General features: G+C 43.7%; 1 protein-coding gene and 1 non-coding gene across 2 annotated transcripts in view; both read left to right on the top strand.

Annotated features, from left to right (window-relative positions):
• The first annotated feature begins 3,338 nt into the window (after positions 1 to 3,338).
• Nup205 (nucleoporin 205) overlaps positions 3,339 to 17,025 on the top strand; it is a 67,471-nt gene continuing 53,784 nt past the window's right edge. The window contains exons 1-6 of the mRNA XM_006990394.3: positions 3,339 to 3,587; positions 11,436 to 11,578; positions 12,311 to 12,482; positions 14,201 to 14,345; positions 14,671 to 14,830; positions 16,022 to 16,250. Of these exons, the coding sequence (XP_006990456.2) occupies positions 3,560 to 3,587; positions 11,436 to 11,578; positions 12,311 to 12,482; positions 14,201 to 14,345; positions 14,671 to 14,830; positions 16,022 to 16,250 (877 nt within the window). The 5' untranslated portion in view covers positions 3,339 to 3,559. The remainder of the gene's footprint in view (positions 3,588 to 11,435; positions 11,579 to 12,310; positions 12,483 to 14,200; positions 14,346 to 14,670; positions 14,831 to 16,021; positions 16,251 to 17,025) is intronic.
• Trnak-cuu (transfer RNA lysine (anticodon CUU)) lies at positions 10,604 to 10,676 on the top strand. The gene has a single exon. It is a non-coding gene; the product is annotated as a tRNA-Lys (tRNA).

The following is a 17,025-nucleotide window of genomic DNA, read 5'->3' as shown; positions in this document are numbered from 1 at the left end:
ACTTCAAATGTTGCAAAATATCAAGTTTAAGGTGGGATCTGCAGAGAAGAATGGTACAGGTAGGCATGAAGAGAAAAAGAGCTCCCGAAAGATTCATCAGGTAGGATGAGCAGGAGCTGGCGACTGAAGGAAACTTACCGAGTGACCCCCGTGTTTCTGACTTGGGCATTTTTGTGGTTGAGGATGGTATTCCACTTGGGCAGGAGTCCTGTTGTTCCCAGACAGAAATCACAAGTGGGCCAGGTGAAGTTCTTTCAGTATGACAGTCTGCGGCCCTTGAGGACTCAAGGCCTAGAATTTAGAGAGGAAGACCCAGAGACTTACAGCTCCAAGCTCTGGAAGTAGAGGCTTATTGCTCCAGACTTTGGAAGTTAGAGACTTATCCACTCTGGTTCAAGATTTATTGCCTTTACCCTCCATCTTAGTTTGTTTTCCTGTTGCCGTGATAAAAATACTCTGACAAACACTACTCAAGAGAGAACGAATTTATTTCAGCTCATAGTGCAAAGGTAAAACCTGTCGTGGCTGGGAAGTCTAGACAGCAGGAGCTTGGAGCAGCTGGTTACATTGCGCCCATCTTCAGGAAGCAGAGAGTGAGGAATCCATGTCTGCTGCTGCTCAGCTCCATCTGTCTGCTCACATACTCAAGGATCCTAGCCAGGGAATGGTGCCACCCACAGTGGCTCTTTCTTCCCACCCCAATAAACATAAAACAAAATAATCATCCACAGGCATTCTCAGAGGCCTGTCTCACAGGTGAGTCTAGATTCTATCAAGTTGACAATTAACACTAACCACCATGCCATCCGTGTTTCTGCCACTTAGTGACTATTGTAATTCTTGGCTTCTAGAAGAAGCCAGCAGCATCGGGGGCAGCGGCAAGCAGTATCTATTAGTGCCACAGCTCTTGGGCCCCGGTGTCAGGAAGCATGGTCTTTTGACAATGTATCTCAGCTCTCAGGCCTAGAGTCTCAGGACTTTAAGGTTTAGCAGCCCCTAGACCTCTCCCTTCCAGCAGCAAGAGACCACAGTTCCCCACCCCTTCTGGTTCTTCATACTCTTCTGTCTCTAGCTTTGACCATCTGTCCTCTCTTGGCTTTTTTATATTTCCACCGTACGTTCTTGCCGGTCACGTCTTACATTTCAGTACCCTGTCACCCTGTCACTATTGTTGGTGCCACTGCCTTTCCCTGCCACGTCTGCTTCTTTCACTGCTCTGATGCCACCTCAACTGTCCTCTTACCAGCTCAGCATGCCATGCTAATCTGAAAGATTAAAAAGATAGAAGTATTTTTTTGTTTTGTTTTCTTCTCTCTCTCTCTCTCTCTCTCTCTCTCTCTCTCTCTCTCTCTCTCTCTCTCTCTCTTTCTGGAGAAGCCTTTCAATGGTCTTAGGGATGCAACAGCAGGGGCAGGACCACAGGGTGCCTCCCAGCTGGCTTGCAAAGAGAGCCAAACAGCCTGCTTATATACCCAGAAAGTGTATGCCGTAGGGGTGTTTGCACCAGTCATGGCACAATCCTTCATGCATGTAAGGAATTATGGATCTGTACCAATCACAAACCTCTGATGAGCCAACACCAGGAAGAGTGCTCCTCCTGTAGCCTGGGTGAAAATGACTACAGGGTCATTTAGAGTTCATATCCAAAGGCCAGTCCAGGCTGTTTGGAGTGTGCAGATGCTAGAGCATTCTTAGGGTGACTGTAAACTCTCCAAAATAGTGGGGTTGCCTTACTAGCAGTCTGACCAGTTGCCAGTAAAAGGGCTGCTTGGGTCTCAGAGCTCTCCAATGAAGGCTTCCAAGTATAAGCGAAGAACTGTCAATCAGTCCACTCTCGACAATTGCAGTCATTAACAGATCATTACAAAGGTTCTACAATAGACTAAATGAACACTCAAGTGGGAACTAACAATTCTAACAGCATTTCGAAGTTCATCAGTGGGCTTTTTAGGCTCTTTCCCAGCTCCCTAACCCTCTTCCATTCTTGGAAGTGCATTTCCTTTCTTTTTTCCCACTCTCCCCCAAGCCCTGGCTATTCTGGAATTTGTTTTATAGACCAGGCTGGCCTCCAACTCACAGAGATCTGCCTGCCTCTGCCTCCTGAGTCCTGAGATTAAAGGGGTGTGCTACCCTGTCCTTTCCCTTTCTTAATAAGATGTCTGTTTCTATTTCATGCCTAACTTAAAAGGCATTTTCTCCATCTCTCCTGGTGGCTGTTGGGACTTACACGGAACCTGTACTGTTTTTCTCTTTAACTCTAATAAAGTTGTTGTTGAGCTTTTTAAAAAGTTACTTGATAGTATTTAGTAATGCTTAACAGTGACTCACTCCTGCACCAATGTGCCAAGGAAGAGGTGGTTCCCTCTGACCTGTCTCAGTGGTCCCTCACAACCATCAGTAACTCCTGTTCCAGGGCATTTGACGCTACCTCTGACCTCTTACAGCACCACGCACATGCATACACCATGCACAGACATACATGCAGGCAAAATACCATACTTATAAAATAAAGTAATAAAAAAGAATTTTAAAGGGACTTCGGATCTAGCTCAATGGTAGAGCACTTGATTAACATGAACCAGGTTGTAGGTCCAACCCCCCAGCACTGTAAAAATAAACAAACGCACACGAAAATATGTAAGTTAACAAACTAAAATTTAACAAGTGAATTTAGTAATTTTGGTTGCTTAGGTAGAAAAACACTTGGTGTTTATGAAATTGTGTCTGGAATTTGTTCAAAACAATCTGTTGGGGACGAGGAAGCAAATGAGTGACATTTTTGGAATCTGACAGATAGTATTCATATTTTGCAGATGTCTGAAAATTTCATAATATAATGTGGTTATGTCTACACAACATACTTAAATGGAAATGCCATAATCACTTTAGACTCACTTCGTTCTACTCCCTCAAGGTGAGGAAGATAGTCAAATAAAATTTAAATTGAAATGAAGGTAATGATTTGTTTTTTTAAAATTTTATAAAACCATAAGTGGGTGTCTTTTGAAGAACTTTTTTTTTCTTTCTTTTCTTTTCTTTTTCTTTTTTTTTTTTTTCAAGACAGGGTTCTCTGTGTAGTTTTGGTGCCTATCCTGGATGATAGATCAGGCTGTAGATCAGGCTGGCCTCGAACTCACTGAGATCCGCCTGGCTCTGCCTCCCGAGTGCTGGGATTAAAGGCGTGCACCACCACCGCCCAGCTTGATGCACTTTTTAAAAACTATTCCAGAGATCTACTTTTTTTTTTTTTTTTTTTGTTTTTGTTTTCATACTAGTCAACTTCAGGTCTCTCTAGACATAAACTACAAGTCCCAGGATGCACCGCACGACTAGTCTCCGAACCGGTGGCCCTCGCCTTACTCGAACGGGAATGTTCTCCGTGAGAATCGACGACAGTGGGTGAGAGCAAAGTCTGGAGTCCTGCGTCCACCTGCTCGAGCCTCGCCCGCTGTTCGCAGGGGGCCTCGGGCCGCCTTTCTGTTCAGGCGTCGCCGCGGGCAGCCCCTCCGGTCCGGGGGTCCTCCCCGCGGCAGGAGGGCTCTGGCAGTCCTCCTCCAAGATGGCGGCGCTGTTGGCGGTAAATTCGGGTGAGCGCGGCAGGGCCGTGGGGGACCCACGGGGCCGGGCGGGGCTGATCTCGGGGGAGCGCCCGCGCAGGGAGGCTCTCGGGAGTGCGGGCGCGGGTTTGTGCGCGGCGCCTGCTTTCTCCGCGTTCGGGCCCGCAGCCCCGCGCCTCCCCAGTTTGAATGGCGCGCGGCGCGGCTGCAGCTCTGCCCTGGAAGATGGGTGTTGGGCGTGGAGGCGGAGCGGCGGGGCCCCGCGCCCGCTTCCTCCCGTGCCGTGTCCCTCGCGTGTCTGCAGCCCCGATTTCGCCAGGATACGGCACTGAGGCCGAGCCGAGGCTCGCCTGTCTCACAGCAGGCTGTGGGCCGGTCCCAGGGTGGGGATTGAGATTCTGTAAGCGGCGAGGAGTGCCAGGGGTCTGCGGCTGTCGTCCGGCCTGCACCTGCCTAACAGCCGACTCGGATAGTGAGGGAGCTGTGGAAAGGATGGGGTGGGTCATCTTTGGCGATTCTAACCTCCAGAGATGCTGGAAAAAATGAATGGATTTTGACTTGTCGTAGTTCCTACAACACACTGCTGGTCATTAGCGAGGAGGACATAGATGTCAAACGTTTTGTACGAGGTGTGGCACCCCTGAAAACAGATTGAGACACTTGATCCATGAGTCCAATTAAGAGGCAGTATAGCAAATGTGTACAGGCAGTGTCGTTCAGGAGGACTCCTGAGTGTTTTGTTTCTAAACTGTTTTGTACTGGTTCTTGCCATGTTAGTAGTAGTTTTGAAGATTGTCCAGATTTGAGTTTTGTACATTAAACCATCTCAGAAGTGCTATGGTAAATTGTTCTGTAGAAATGAAATTTTCTGTTTATTGAGCACCTTCTATGCCTCAGCATTGGAATAAGTGTTAGACTTGCTTTATCTCCTTTAATCCCTTTATACCCTATGGAGTAATGCAATTAAATATCTCAGATTTAATTTTGAAGCAAAGACTTCCAGCAGCTTCTCCAAAATTAAAGTTAATGGTTTTAGGCACAACTTAATTTTGTGGCATCATGTCATGCTCCCCCCACCCCCAGGTAGATAAATAATATACTACTAAAATTTTTAAAAGGCATGGCTTCCATGTTACATACATTTTTTTTAGCACATAATATCCCTGCCATTAAGCACAGACCATCGAGGGGGAAGAAACAGTTGTTAGTAGCTCCCAGGAGTACACATTGTACAGGAGAGCTTTAATTGGCTGTAAGAAAAGAAAGCATTTAAAAAACCCAGGAGTCAAGAGAGTTATTTTCTTTTTAATGTATCATCTTTGGGAAGAACTTAAGCATCCATAGATGAAGGGATGAAGAGTGAATGGATAAACAACATGCCGTGCACACAGAGGAATATTATTCAGTATTAAGAAGGAAATCTTGTCACATGATACGTATATGATCTTTGAGGACATTAAGTGGACTGTGCCACACAAACAACAACAAAACAACTACACTTATCAAGTGTAGCTAAACCAAAAAAAAAAAAAAAAAAAAAAAAAGTAGAATTAGAATGGCATTTGCCAGGGGCTAGAAAAGTGAGATATGGTGGTGATATTTAGTGAATGTAAAGATTCAGATTAAAAAAAAAAAAAAAGTGTGTGTGTTGGGGGGCCGTCTCATGATGTAGCCTGGGCTGCCTGGAATTAACTGTGTAGCCCAGGATAGCCTCAAAGCATGACAACCCTTCCTCAGTCTACCATGTGCTGCGTGGTTCCTGGTTACAGGCATGAACCTCCATGGCTGCTTTAGCATTTCATCTTTGCAAGATTAAAAAAAATACCACTGTGTTGCAACAACTGTGTGAATACATTTAATGCTGCTGTTCACAAGACTAGCTAAGCTGCTGTCCTTTGCCGTTTTTTTTTTTTTTTTTTTTTTTTTTTCCTGTAGTCACAACAAAAACACCTTAAGTAGTGTGGAAGGAGAAAAGGGTGGTTGATGGCTGTAGAGTTCTTACACCTGTCTTGGTTTAACTGCATGGCTCACACTGTTGTGACCTGTCACGTCCACCAAGTAGAGACACTCACAAGTTTGCAAATAGCCACCAACACTGGTAGGCAACCTCATCACCCCTGCTGTATTCACAGTGGTGACTATTTCATACCTTTCCCACTTCTCCAACCATTAACCTCCAGTGGACCTAGAAAAAGAAAAAGCCAGGAGGCATATTTTCACTCTGATGCCTGAAAATCTCCTCTGCACATTGCTTCCTTCTGTGACCTTCTCCAAGGTAAATCCCACCCTTTGTGTCCTTCCTCCGTTACTCTTTCTCTGTTTTGTGTGGCTTCCTCTCTCCGTTTTCTCTAGTACTTGTCTTTGCCTTGATCTCATTTTCAGTTTATTTCCCATTCTCTTGCTTCTCTGCATTGTCAAACTTTGTAGGAGATTGCCAGTATACACTCACTGGCTCCCTTTCCATACTTTTAATGTTGCAAGCATTCAGTCTGTTCCTGTCCTAAACAGCTCTAGTTAGTGTTCTGTGTTATATAGTTCGCCAAGTTTAGCAGCTGTTTTATATTATGTACGCACTCGCATGTGTGCACAGGAGCAGGAGCCTTTGGAGTCCAGAAGATGGCATTGGAGTCATTGAAGCTGGAGCTACAGGTGGTTGTGAGCCTGATGTGGGTGCTGGAAACCTAACTTGGGTCCTTGGTAAGAGCAGCACTCTTAGCCGCTGGCCCATTTCTCCAGCCCCAAGTTTAGCAGACGTTTTAAATCCTCATCAGTTGAACTTTCAGGGTAAAGACCAGAATCCTGAACACGCTGTACAGGGTGGCAGTTGCCTACCTTGTCAGATCCATTTGCTGTACTCTCGCTGTCTTGATCTTTTTAGGTCTTTGATGGGCTAGCCTCCTTTTTTTTCTTTGCTGTGGAACCCACTGTCTGCCCTCACTTCCTTGAATGCATATCTTACTTCATAGATACTTATTTTTCCCCCCAGATATTAGCTCAGCCATACTTCTCAAATCCTTCCCTCCCCTGACCTCTCTGGCTAGGTCAAGCACCCTTCCTGTGAACCCTCTTGCCCTGATTACCTCCTTTCAGACCACGTATGCAGTTGAGTTTGTTTTCTTATTAAACTGAACTTACCAATGTCTCACACAAGTCTCATGCATGGTGAATGAGTAAATGTGATATGCTGGAATATTCTAAAAAATTAAAAGAAATAAATGTATTTCTCAAGGTGAGTAAATTGTATTAAAAATTCACATTTAGAGGTTTGGAAAAATGCATTACATTTCATTTGTTACTGGTAAAAGGAAAATTACTGAATTTGGGAAATCTTGTGTACTTATGATTGTTGATGTGTTGTTCATCATGGACTGAGTAGACCAGTGTTTGTGATTTTTGTGCATATATTTTTGATCTGTTATTGGCTAACTCATTAATAGGAAAAAAGAACTTTTCTTTGTAATTACTGAGCTTGTACACTAACCATGTGTAATACATAGACAGTTATATTAGTTCTTCAGAAATCCTTTTAAAATATTTACTTTTATCAATTACGTGTCTGCACAGGAATGCAGATGCCCATGGAGACCAGAAGAGAGCATTGTGTCCCCTAGAGCTGGAATTACAGACAGTTGTGTGAGCTGTTTGGATGGATGCCGGGAGGAGCCCACTCCTTAGAAGAGCTTTAAGCACTTAACACTGAGCTGTTTCTCCAGCCCCCTAGTCTATAGCTAGTATTTTAAGGGTAGAGAATTAACTTCTGTGAGAGACAGACAGACAGACAGAGACAGAGAGAGAATAAGAGAGAGAGAGAGAGAGAGAGAGAGAGAGAGAGTGTGTGTCTGTCTGTCTGTCTGTCTGTCTGTCTTACAGTGAGGATTGGGATTGCTGATGTGTTTATGCCTTCATGGCTGTTTCTGAAATCTCTGACAAGGCTGTTTCTGGTTTGCCTAAAACTCTTTTTTCCCCAGAACAGGGATAGAACCCAGGGCTTTGAGTTCTACCCTGGATCAGTTTGAGGCTTTCCCTTTGTATCCCGTGCCCACTCAGTTGCCAGTTCTAATTCCTTTCTACTCCTATGGGCCTTTCCTAACTATTTTACTGTCCTTACCTTAGTTCATTACCGCCTTACCTACCTATTAACTTGGCTTCCCAACACTTCCTGTTCCGGTATCCATACCCTAGAACACCATTGTCCACCCTGCTAGTTGTATGTTTGTGGTTTGTCTTTGTTTTGTTTTTGGGTCACAAACTACAGGTTGAACAATTTGAATAGCTGAAGTGTTTGTGGGTTTTTTTTTTGGTAGTGGGGGTGTGTAATTGCATGGAGTGTACTAGTTGAGCAACCCTGACCTAGAGTATGGAACTTTTTGAGCCTCAGGTTGCTGCTCAGACTTTTTAGTCTGTGCTGCAACCCAAAGCTCAGTCCTACGCTGCCCTTTACCTTTACAAAGAGAAGGCCAAGGAAATGGTCCTGAGGGAAGTTACCAGGGTCAAGGGACAGGTCATCATTTTGGCAGGCTCAGAAGTGACTTTGCCAGTTTGTTAGCTGTAACTAGGTCTTGTTAATTGACTTCTTTAATAAAAATCAGAAAGACACATAGGCACACCTGCATGCTAGTGTGTTATTGATGGTAGGAGTAGTGTGTGTGTGCACAGGTACTTGTGTTACTTTGTGAGCAGGATCTTCACAGTAGAGAGCCACAGGACAGGTTACAGGGGTTTTTTGTTTTGTTTTGTTTTTTGGTTTTTTGAGACAGGGTTTCTCTGTGTAGTTTTGGTGCCTGTCCTGGATTTCGCTCTGTAGACCAGGCTGGCCTTGAACTCGCAGAGATCCACCTGGCTTTGCCTCCCAAGTGCTGGGATTAAAAGCGTGCGCCACCACCACCTGGCACAGTTTTTTTTTTCTTTTTAAAAATGGGATCTTGATATATTGTCCAGGTATATCTCACTCAAGGACTCCAGAGATCTGCCTCAGCTGACCGCATAGTTGATACTTGTTAAAGGTTTGTGCTACCTCATCTGGCTGGCAAAAGCCATACTTTTAAATCAAAAAATTGGCAAATGGGCATTGATGTAGGAGAAGCAAAGCAGGGAGTTGGATGATCTTTTCTAAGGAAGACTGAGATGCGTTGACCCTCATTCTCCCACATCCTCATATGAAAGACCTGACACAGGTCCTTCTTGGTCCTGGAGACTGAGCCAGGCCTTTTGCACAATGAGTATGTCTTCTACTGCCAAGATATACTTGTGGCCCCAGGCTCTCCTGTTCACAAGTTCTATTAGTCTCCTAAACTTAATTGTGTTTGTGTGTATGCATTGGGTTGAATCCAAGGTCCCTCACATGCTAAGCATGTGCTCTGCCATTAAACCTCAGCCTAGTCCCACTTAAAAGTCCTAGCTTGTTCGTCTTATTGCCTGTGGTTCCCCTCGCTGTGGGTTTTAAATAAACAGTCTGTCTGGGTTCAGGCAGGCTTACTTAGATCAATCCTTACTCCCTCACTTAGTACTCTATTTGCCAGATATTTCTGGCATCCTTAATTCATCTTCTAAAACACATCAACTTGCTAAGTATGTAAAGAGGTGGTGTAACCCAGTGGTTAGGGAATGGACTGGCCAGGTGCAGATCCACTACACTGGTGTGACTGGCTGAGTGTTTTTACTGTCTTCGTTTTTTGTATCTGCAGAACAGAGGAAAATACAGTGCTGAACTCAGGTTTTATAAGATACAGTCATGCAGCTGGGTGGTGGCAAGTGCATGCCTTTAATCCCAGCACTCAGGAGGCAAAGTCAGGCGATCTCTATGATTTCGAGGCCAGCCTGGTCTACAGAGCGAATTTCAGGACAGCCAGGGCTGTTACACAGAGAAACCCTGTCTCGAATAAACCAAACCAAACAAAAACAAAAACAACCCCCACAGTTATGCATGTAAAGCACTCTGGGTTGTGCTTCGGTACACAGCGGAAGCTCAGTAAGGATTGTCTACTATGATGATTTCATAAAAGTCTTTTGTTTTCGTTTTGTTTTGGTTTTCCGAGACAGGGTTTCTCTGTGTAGCTTTGCTCCTTTCCTGGGACTCACTTGGTAGCCCAGGCTGGCCTCGAACTCACAGAGATCCGCCTGGCTCTGCCTCCCGAGTGCTGGGATTAAAGGCGTGCGCCACTACCGCCCGGCTTTCATAAAAGTCTTTAATGTTTCTTTGCTTTTTAAAATAACCAGTGTTCCAGCTAAAACAAAGTACATTTTTCTATTTCCTAAACAAACAATGTTTTCACAAAATCTGCTTTTCACCTGGGTGTTAGGGGAGAAGGAAAGACACTTTTATTGAGTGCCTGTGATACGGAGGTATGATGCTGTGTTTTACTTAGTTGTTTCATTTAAAAACTTGTAAACTGCCGAGTGTGGTGCACAGGCCTGTAATCCTAGCACTTAGGAACATGAGGGGGTTTTCAGACTAGCCTGGGCTTTAGAAACTCTCTGAAGAAACAAAACAAAAAAACCCCAAAGGATCACGCAAACAAACACACACCAAGAACTGTAAGCTTTAGGAATGGGTAATCCTGTTTTTTTTTTTCTTTCAATTTTTAATTTAATTGTGTGTGTATGTATATACCTGAGTGTATGGCTGTGTATCACATGCATGCAGGATCCCTCAGAGGTCAGGATTAAGGATGGTTGTGAGCCACCCTGTGGGTGCTGGGAACAGAACACCAGTCCTTTCTGCAAGAGCATCATGTGCTATATACCACTGAGCCAGCTCTGTACTTCATTAGGTTGTCTTTTTTGTCTTTTGAGACAAGGCCTCAATATGTAGTCTTGGCTGGCCTGGAACTAGCTATGTAGATCAGGCTGTCCTTGAATTTATAGAGCTCTGCCTGCCCTTGGTCCCAAGTGCTGGGATTAGTATTTGCACCACCATGCCTGGCTCTCCTGTTTATATAAAAGGAAACTAAAGTAGAAAGGGGAATTGTTTGTTTTTGCTCTTTTGGTGGGGTGTGCCACCAGTTTCCAAATAAATCATACATGGAGGCTTATTCTTAGTTATAAATGCCCAGCTAGCTCAGCCGGTAGAGCATGAGACTCTTAATCTCAGGGTTGTGGGTTCGAGCCCCATGTTGGGCACCAAAATGTTAATGTTTACTCTTTTTGGGGCCCTGCTGACTAGCTCCCAAATAAATTACACACAGAGGCTTATTCTTAGTTATAAATGCCCGGCCTTAGCTTGGCTTTTTTTCTAGCCAGCTTTTCTTAACTTAAATTATCCCATCTATCTTTGGTCTCGGGAATTTTATCTTTCTCTATTCCTGTATACCTTTTCTTTCCTTCTTACTCCGTGTTTGGCTGTGTAGTTGGATAGTCGTGTGGCTGGCCCCTGAAGTCCTCCTCCTTCCTCTCTCGTTCCTTTTCCTTCTCCTTCCCTGATTTATCCTATTAATTCTGTCTGCCAGCCCCGCCTATTCTTTCTCCTGTCTCACCATTCAGCTCTTTATTAGCTCATCAGGCATTTTAGACAGGCAAAGTAACACAGCTTCACAGAGTTAAACAAATGCAACATAAACAAAAGTAACACACCTTAAAGTAATACTCCCCAGCAGGGGCTGTCCTCACTGTAGCTCACAGAAGTTACAGAGTGGTAAAACCAGGTTCAGCTGACATTCCACTTTAGTTTAGGTTTGTTTGATTTTTTAAATCTTGTTAGAAAGCAAGTTTATATTGTTGCCAAAGAATTCTAATAAACTGTACTCTTTTTGGCTGGTGTATGTAACATATATAACTTTTTATATTAAGAATTTAATTGTAATTGTGCACTAAAAAATAGATGAGTGTGTCTAACATGTAGATGACATGTATTGTTCATGCTGGTTTTATTTTTTCTTTAAGCTGCCAGTCTTTGGGGACCCTATAAAGACATTTGGCATACAGTCGGAAATGCTCTTTGGAGAAGACAACCTGAAGCTGTCCACCTTCTTGACATGATTTTGAAGAAACACAAACCTGACTTCATCTCACTGTTCAAAAACCCAGTAGGATATTTTCTTCTTTGCTTCTTAGATTTACTTTTTTTTTAAAAGATCTTTTTAGTCACATTTATCTACCTGCCTCTGCCTCCCAAGTGCTGGGATTAAAGGCGCCTCTGCCACTGCCGCCATCACCCGGCTTCAACCAAGGAGTCTTTGGGGGAGCTAATGAGGAAGCTTAGTGCTGGAGCCCTTGCCTAGCGTGTGTCCGTCTGTGGGTTACATCCCTACCCCCCCCCCCCCCCACACACACAAAGATTTTATAGGAAATAAAATCATAGGTTAGTAATCTATGATTTGCTCTGCAAGGTAATACTATTGCTCATTACTTAATACAGTTCTATGTCCATTTGAATTACTGGTATGTAACTGGAAAAATCACTTAGACATGTGGAAAACAGAATAGTATTGCTTGTGTTTTCTCTGGGTTTTATAGCTTAGTAGGAAGTTTTGAGAAGGTAGTACTGGATTAAAAAGTGGAAGGTGGTACGAAGTGTTACCTCACAGCCTCCATTCTAGATTACTGGATGAGAAACACCTCAGTTTGTCATGCTAGCTTTGTTTTCAGCCAGCTGGCCTTGACTCTGCTTGCCTGGCCTCTAGGTGTTAGGATTCGAGGCATGTGCTGCTGTGGCAAGCCAGCTATATCCTCATGAACAGACTTCTGCTAGAAGCACTTGGAGGACTTTGCCGTCAGTATACTAATTTCATTACGTGATTATAATTTTGTCCTTCTAGCCAAAAAATGTGCAACAGCATGAGAAGGTTCAGAAAGCCAGTACGGAGGGCGTTGCCATCCAGGGGCAACAAGGAACCAGACTGCTCCCTGAGCAGCTCATTAAAGAAGCTTTTATCATCAGTGACCTTTTTGATATTGGGGAGTTGTCAGCTGTGGAGCTTCTCCTTGCTGGTAAGTTGACAGTTGGCTGGAACTCTGGTCCATAGTACTAAATCATGAAGGCGTTATGCACCCCAACTTAGTATTTTTACTGCTCGGGTAACAAACGGGTTTAAAATGTTTGTTTGTTTGTTTATTTTATGCCTGTGTGTGCGCCTCAGTGTATGTATGTGCACTGTACTCATTCAGGAGCTGTGAGAGGTCAGAGGGTTTTAGGTCCCTGGAACTAGAGTTACATGTGGTTGTGAACCACTTTGTGGGTGCTGAGAAGTACTCTTAACTGCTGAGCCATCTGTCTAGCCCCCTAACAGATTGTTTTTAGAGATATCATTTATTTGACAGAATGAATCAAAATACTCAATTTATGTTGGATTAAAGGGCAAGCTTACTGACCCCAGTTGTTGCTGAGCTGCCTTAAGGTAGGTCTCAGCGTAGTCATTTACTAGCACAGATTAACTTGCATCCCTAGAATTGCATGGCTCAAGGCAAGTCCTGTCGTGCCGTGAGTAGGAGGGCAAGGCTTACTTTGGAGTGTCTTCTGCAGGGGGCTATTTAGATGATGAATGACTAGGTGAAGAACTAGATAATTTTAATAACAATATTATGAAGGAAATAAACTGGGCATCAGGGCGTAGAGACATCAGGGCTGATGAAGATGGTTCTCATTATTGGGTTTAGTCAAGTTCTCTCCGAGGTGGGGACCCGAGACCTGCGTCTTGTGTAGATGCCAGCCACCCAGACTTCTTGAGGAAGGCTGGCAGAGGCACAGATAGTGTGCGCTTCAGGTCTGAGTAAATGCCTGTTTAAGGGAAGAAGACTCCTGTGCCTGGGGCCTGGTGAATAGGGGAGAGTGGAGGAAAGTGTAGATGTTTAGATTTTCTTCTCATCGGAGTAGTAAGGTAGTACTGGAGGATTAGCATATGTAACTCCAAATAAAACTTAATTTGTGGCTACAGTGTAAAGATCAGTATTTCCATAAAATATGCAGTTCATTAATGATCACAAGGAGCCGCCATGTAAAGAAAATATAGACATCTTAGTTGAACAGTAGTTTAGTTTGTTTAACTATATCACGTGACTACTAAAATCCTTTCTGACTGAAGAAAATTAGTTATTGAAGATGAGGAAGGTAGTTTTCTTTGTGTGAGGGGATGTTGACTTGACACACTTGAGTTTTAAATTCATTTCAGAACTTTGAGCTTTTTTTCTGGCAGTGCTGGAGATAGAACCAGGGCCTTGGCCTGGCAGGCAGGCGCTACCCACTTAGCCACATTCCCAGCCCTCCCAGAAGGCTGATTTAACATACATGCCCTCTGTCCACCATATTCTAGACACTGTGGGGAGGCTTCTGTAAAATGAAGACAGAGCAGTATGAAGGAGCCCAGTGTCATGGTTTAGGAAGATGTAGGAAGGTTTTGTCAGGAGGCAGTGCAGATTGGATGAGTAAACATTTTCAAGAGTTCTTATGAGTGAAGACAAGTGAGCACAGCCTAGGAAGTCAGATGAAATTGAGTTTGGAAAGTGATGAGTTCTTATTCTTATTGCTGGGGTTTGTCTTCGCATATGGTGGGTGGCCCTGTGAGTCTACCACACCAGGAGTGATTTGGGGAGCTGAGGCCTCAGGGTCCCTTCACTCTGAGACTGCTTATTCGAATACATTTTGGTTTAAGGATTTGTGTCTCATTTCAAACACATTTGAGCTTATTACTAAACCATCGATTCCTTTCTAGGAGAGCATCAGCAGCCACATTTCCCTGGCCTCACCAGGGGATTGGTAGCTGTCCTTTTATACTGGGATGGAAAGCGGTGCATTGCAAATTCTCTCAAAACCCTGATACAGTCTAGACGAGGGAAGACATGGACATTAGAACTCAGGTCTGTTTGCCTTTTGGGACTTAAGGGGTTAATGTAAAATTACTTGAATTTGAATTTTGGAAAAAATAATTTCCCCTTAGTGTATACAGTTTCAGTAAACTGTGATCTCAGGTCAGTAATATACTGCACCACTCTTCCCAGAGTGATAAGTTAGTTTAAACCTGCCTTGTTTGCAAGGGAAAAGTCACTTAGAGGCTTATTTAACTTCAGTGACTGAGAATGGGTAAAAAGAACAAAACTATAATTCATCCTGGTTGTTTGTAGTAATAGGCTGCTGTCAAAACAGTGTTTTTGTTCATATATTGTTTATTTCTTTTCATTACAGTCCAGAGCTGGTTTCCATGACAACACGCTTTACAGATGAGCTGATGGAGCAAGGATTGACTTACAAAGTCCTTACTTTGGTGTCACAGATTGATGTGAATAATGAGTTTGAGAAACTACAGAGAGAGAGAGGTTTGGGCAGTGAGAAACACCGTAAAGAGGCAAGTGTTTGTATAGAACGAGTTCATGGGAGTCTTCGTTACATCTGGAATAGAAGTCCTAACAATTGGAATATTCATTTCACTTAGGCATTTCATCATCATCATCATCACTGTTAGCTTTTTTATTATTCATCTATTTTATTTTGTGTGCACTGATCATTTGCATATATGTCTGTGAAGGTGCCAGATCCCCTAAAACTGAAGTTACAGACAGTGATGAGCCTCCATGTGGGTACTGGGAATTGAACCTGGGTCCTCTGGGACAGTTGCCAGTGCTCTCAACCACTGAACCATCTCTCCAGGTCCCCCCCACCCCCATATTTTTTTATTTGTGCATGCGTATGTGCATACTTGCGTGTATGTCTCTCTGTGTGTTTAGCCTACATGTATATCTGCACCATGTGTATGCAGTACCTGCAAAGATCACAAAAGAGCAGAGGATCCCCTGGAACTGTAGTTACAGAAAGCTGTGAGCCTCTCTATGTGGATGCTGAGAATCAAACCCTTTGGAAAAGCAACCAGTGCTCTTAACCATTGAGCCATCTCTCCAGCCCCATAAAACAAGAGATTCTTGTTTTGTCTTTGTTTTTCCAAAATAGCGTTTCTCTGTGTAGTTCTGGCTGTCCTGGAACTCACTCTGTAGACCAGGCTGGCCTCCAACTCAGAGATCTACCTGCCTCCGCCTCCAGTGCTGGGATTAAAGGCGTGGGTCACCATTGCCTGCCCGCCCCCATGACCTTTTTTTTTTTTTTTTTTTCATTTGAGACAAAGTCTCACAATGTAGTATTTGACTGGTCTGGAACTTGCTATGTAGACCAGGCTAGCCTCCAACTCAGAGCTCCACCTGCCTATGGGATTGAAGGCATGAACAACCACCCCCATGGAAACTGCGTTTTAAATGTATAGACCGCGCTGCTCGTGGAATTGGTTTGCAGTTGTTCCAGTTGCTGTGCCACTGTTTATGCCTCGTCCAGTTCTTTCTGAAATGAATTGTTCAAGGAATTGGTCACCATGGTTTTTAAGGAATTGAAAGGAGAGGACTAAACCCTAGAATTCATTCAGAATGCCAGCCATTTTAAGATCACTCAGATTCAAATTAGCTTATTTTGTTAACCTTTACGGAAGATAGTCTACATTTTGTAATAGCAGACTTTGCTAAAGTTCTTATCACAGTCATGTTTCTACTTGTAGGTTTCTGATCTCATCAAGGAGTGCAGGCAGTCTCTGGCAGAAAGTCTTTTTGCCTGGGCTTGCCAGTCACCATTAGGCAAAGATGACACCCTCCTCCTCATTGGACACTTGGAAAGAGTGACAGTTGAAGCTAATGGCTCCCTGGATGCAGTGAATCTGGCTCTCCTTATGGCTCTTCTCTACTGTTTTGATACCAGCTTTATAGAACAAAGCACAGAGGAACGGGATGGTATTGCTCTTATATTCATGCCTTTTAATGTCGTTTTTTCCTAGACTCCATGTGGTTCGGGGTGCATGTGTGTGTGTCAGAAGACAGCTTTCAGGAGTTAATTGTCTCCTTCCACCATATGAGTTCGGGAGGTAAACTTAGGCTGCCAGGTTTGGCAGGAGCAGGGTCACCCTCTTAGCCATCTTGCCAGTCTGGCTTTGAACTCTTGATCTTCCTGCTCTAGCCTTCTGAGTGCTGGAATTATAGGCATGTGCTGCCACACCCACCGATACATCGATTTTCAAAAATCAGATTTTAAGTGGGTAAGAGAACATTCAGAAAGCACTATTTTAACTTCCAAAATATAAATTTGCCTCTTTGTTTCTGTCTGTGCAATTCAGGCATGTTTGGAATATTTTAAATGTATGGTGCACCTGTAAGGCTAAGGTCAGAACTCAGTTTTAGAGGGAGTGCTTGGCATGTGTGAGGTGAGGTGCTGAGTTTGCTAACCCTAATAGCAACAACAGCAAAAAAGCCCTGGAGTAGTTGTTCCTGTGCCCTTTTTTTTTTTTTTTTTTTTTTTTTTTTTTTTTTTTTTGTGGCACAGTCTTGCTGTAGTCTTAACTGTCCTGGAACTGGCCTTGAACTCACAGAGATCCAACTGCTTCTGCCTCCTGAGTGCTGGGATTAAAGGTTTAGGTGTGTGCCATCATGCTTGGCTTTGTTCTTATGAAATTTGTTTCTTTTGAGATTTGAAATGGCTGTCTTACATGATAGTTAATAATGTGTGCATGAG

This window comes from Peromyscus maniculatus, chromosome 3, assembly GCF_049852395.1.
Source record: "Peromyscus maniculatus bairdii isolate BWxNUB_F1_BW_parent chromosome 3, HU_Pman_BW_mat_3.1, whole genome shotgun sequence".
NCBI classification, from domain to species: Eukaryota; Metazoa; Chordata; class Mammalia; order Rodentia; family Cricetidae; genus Peromyscus; species Peromyscus maniculatus.
This window is presented reverse-complemented; position numbering and strand designations above follow the sequence as displayed.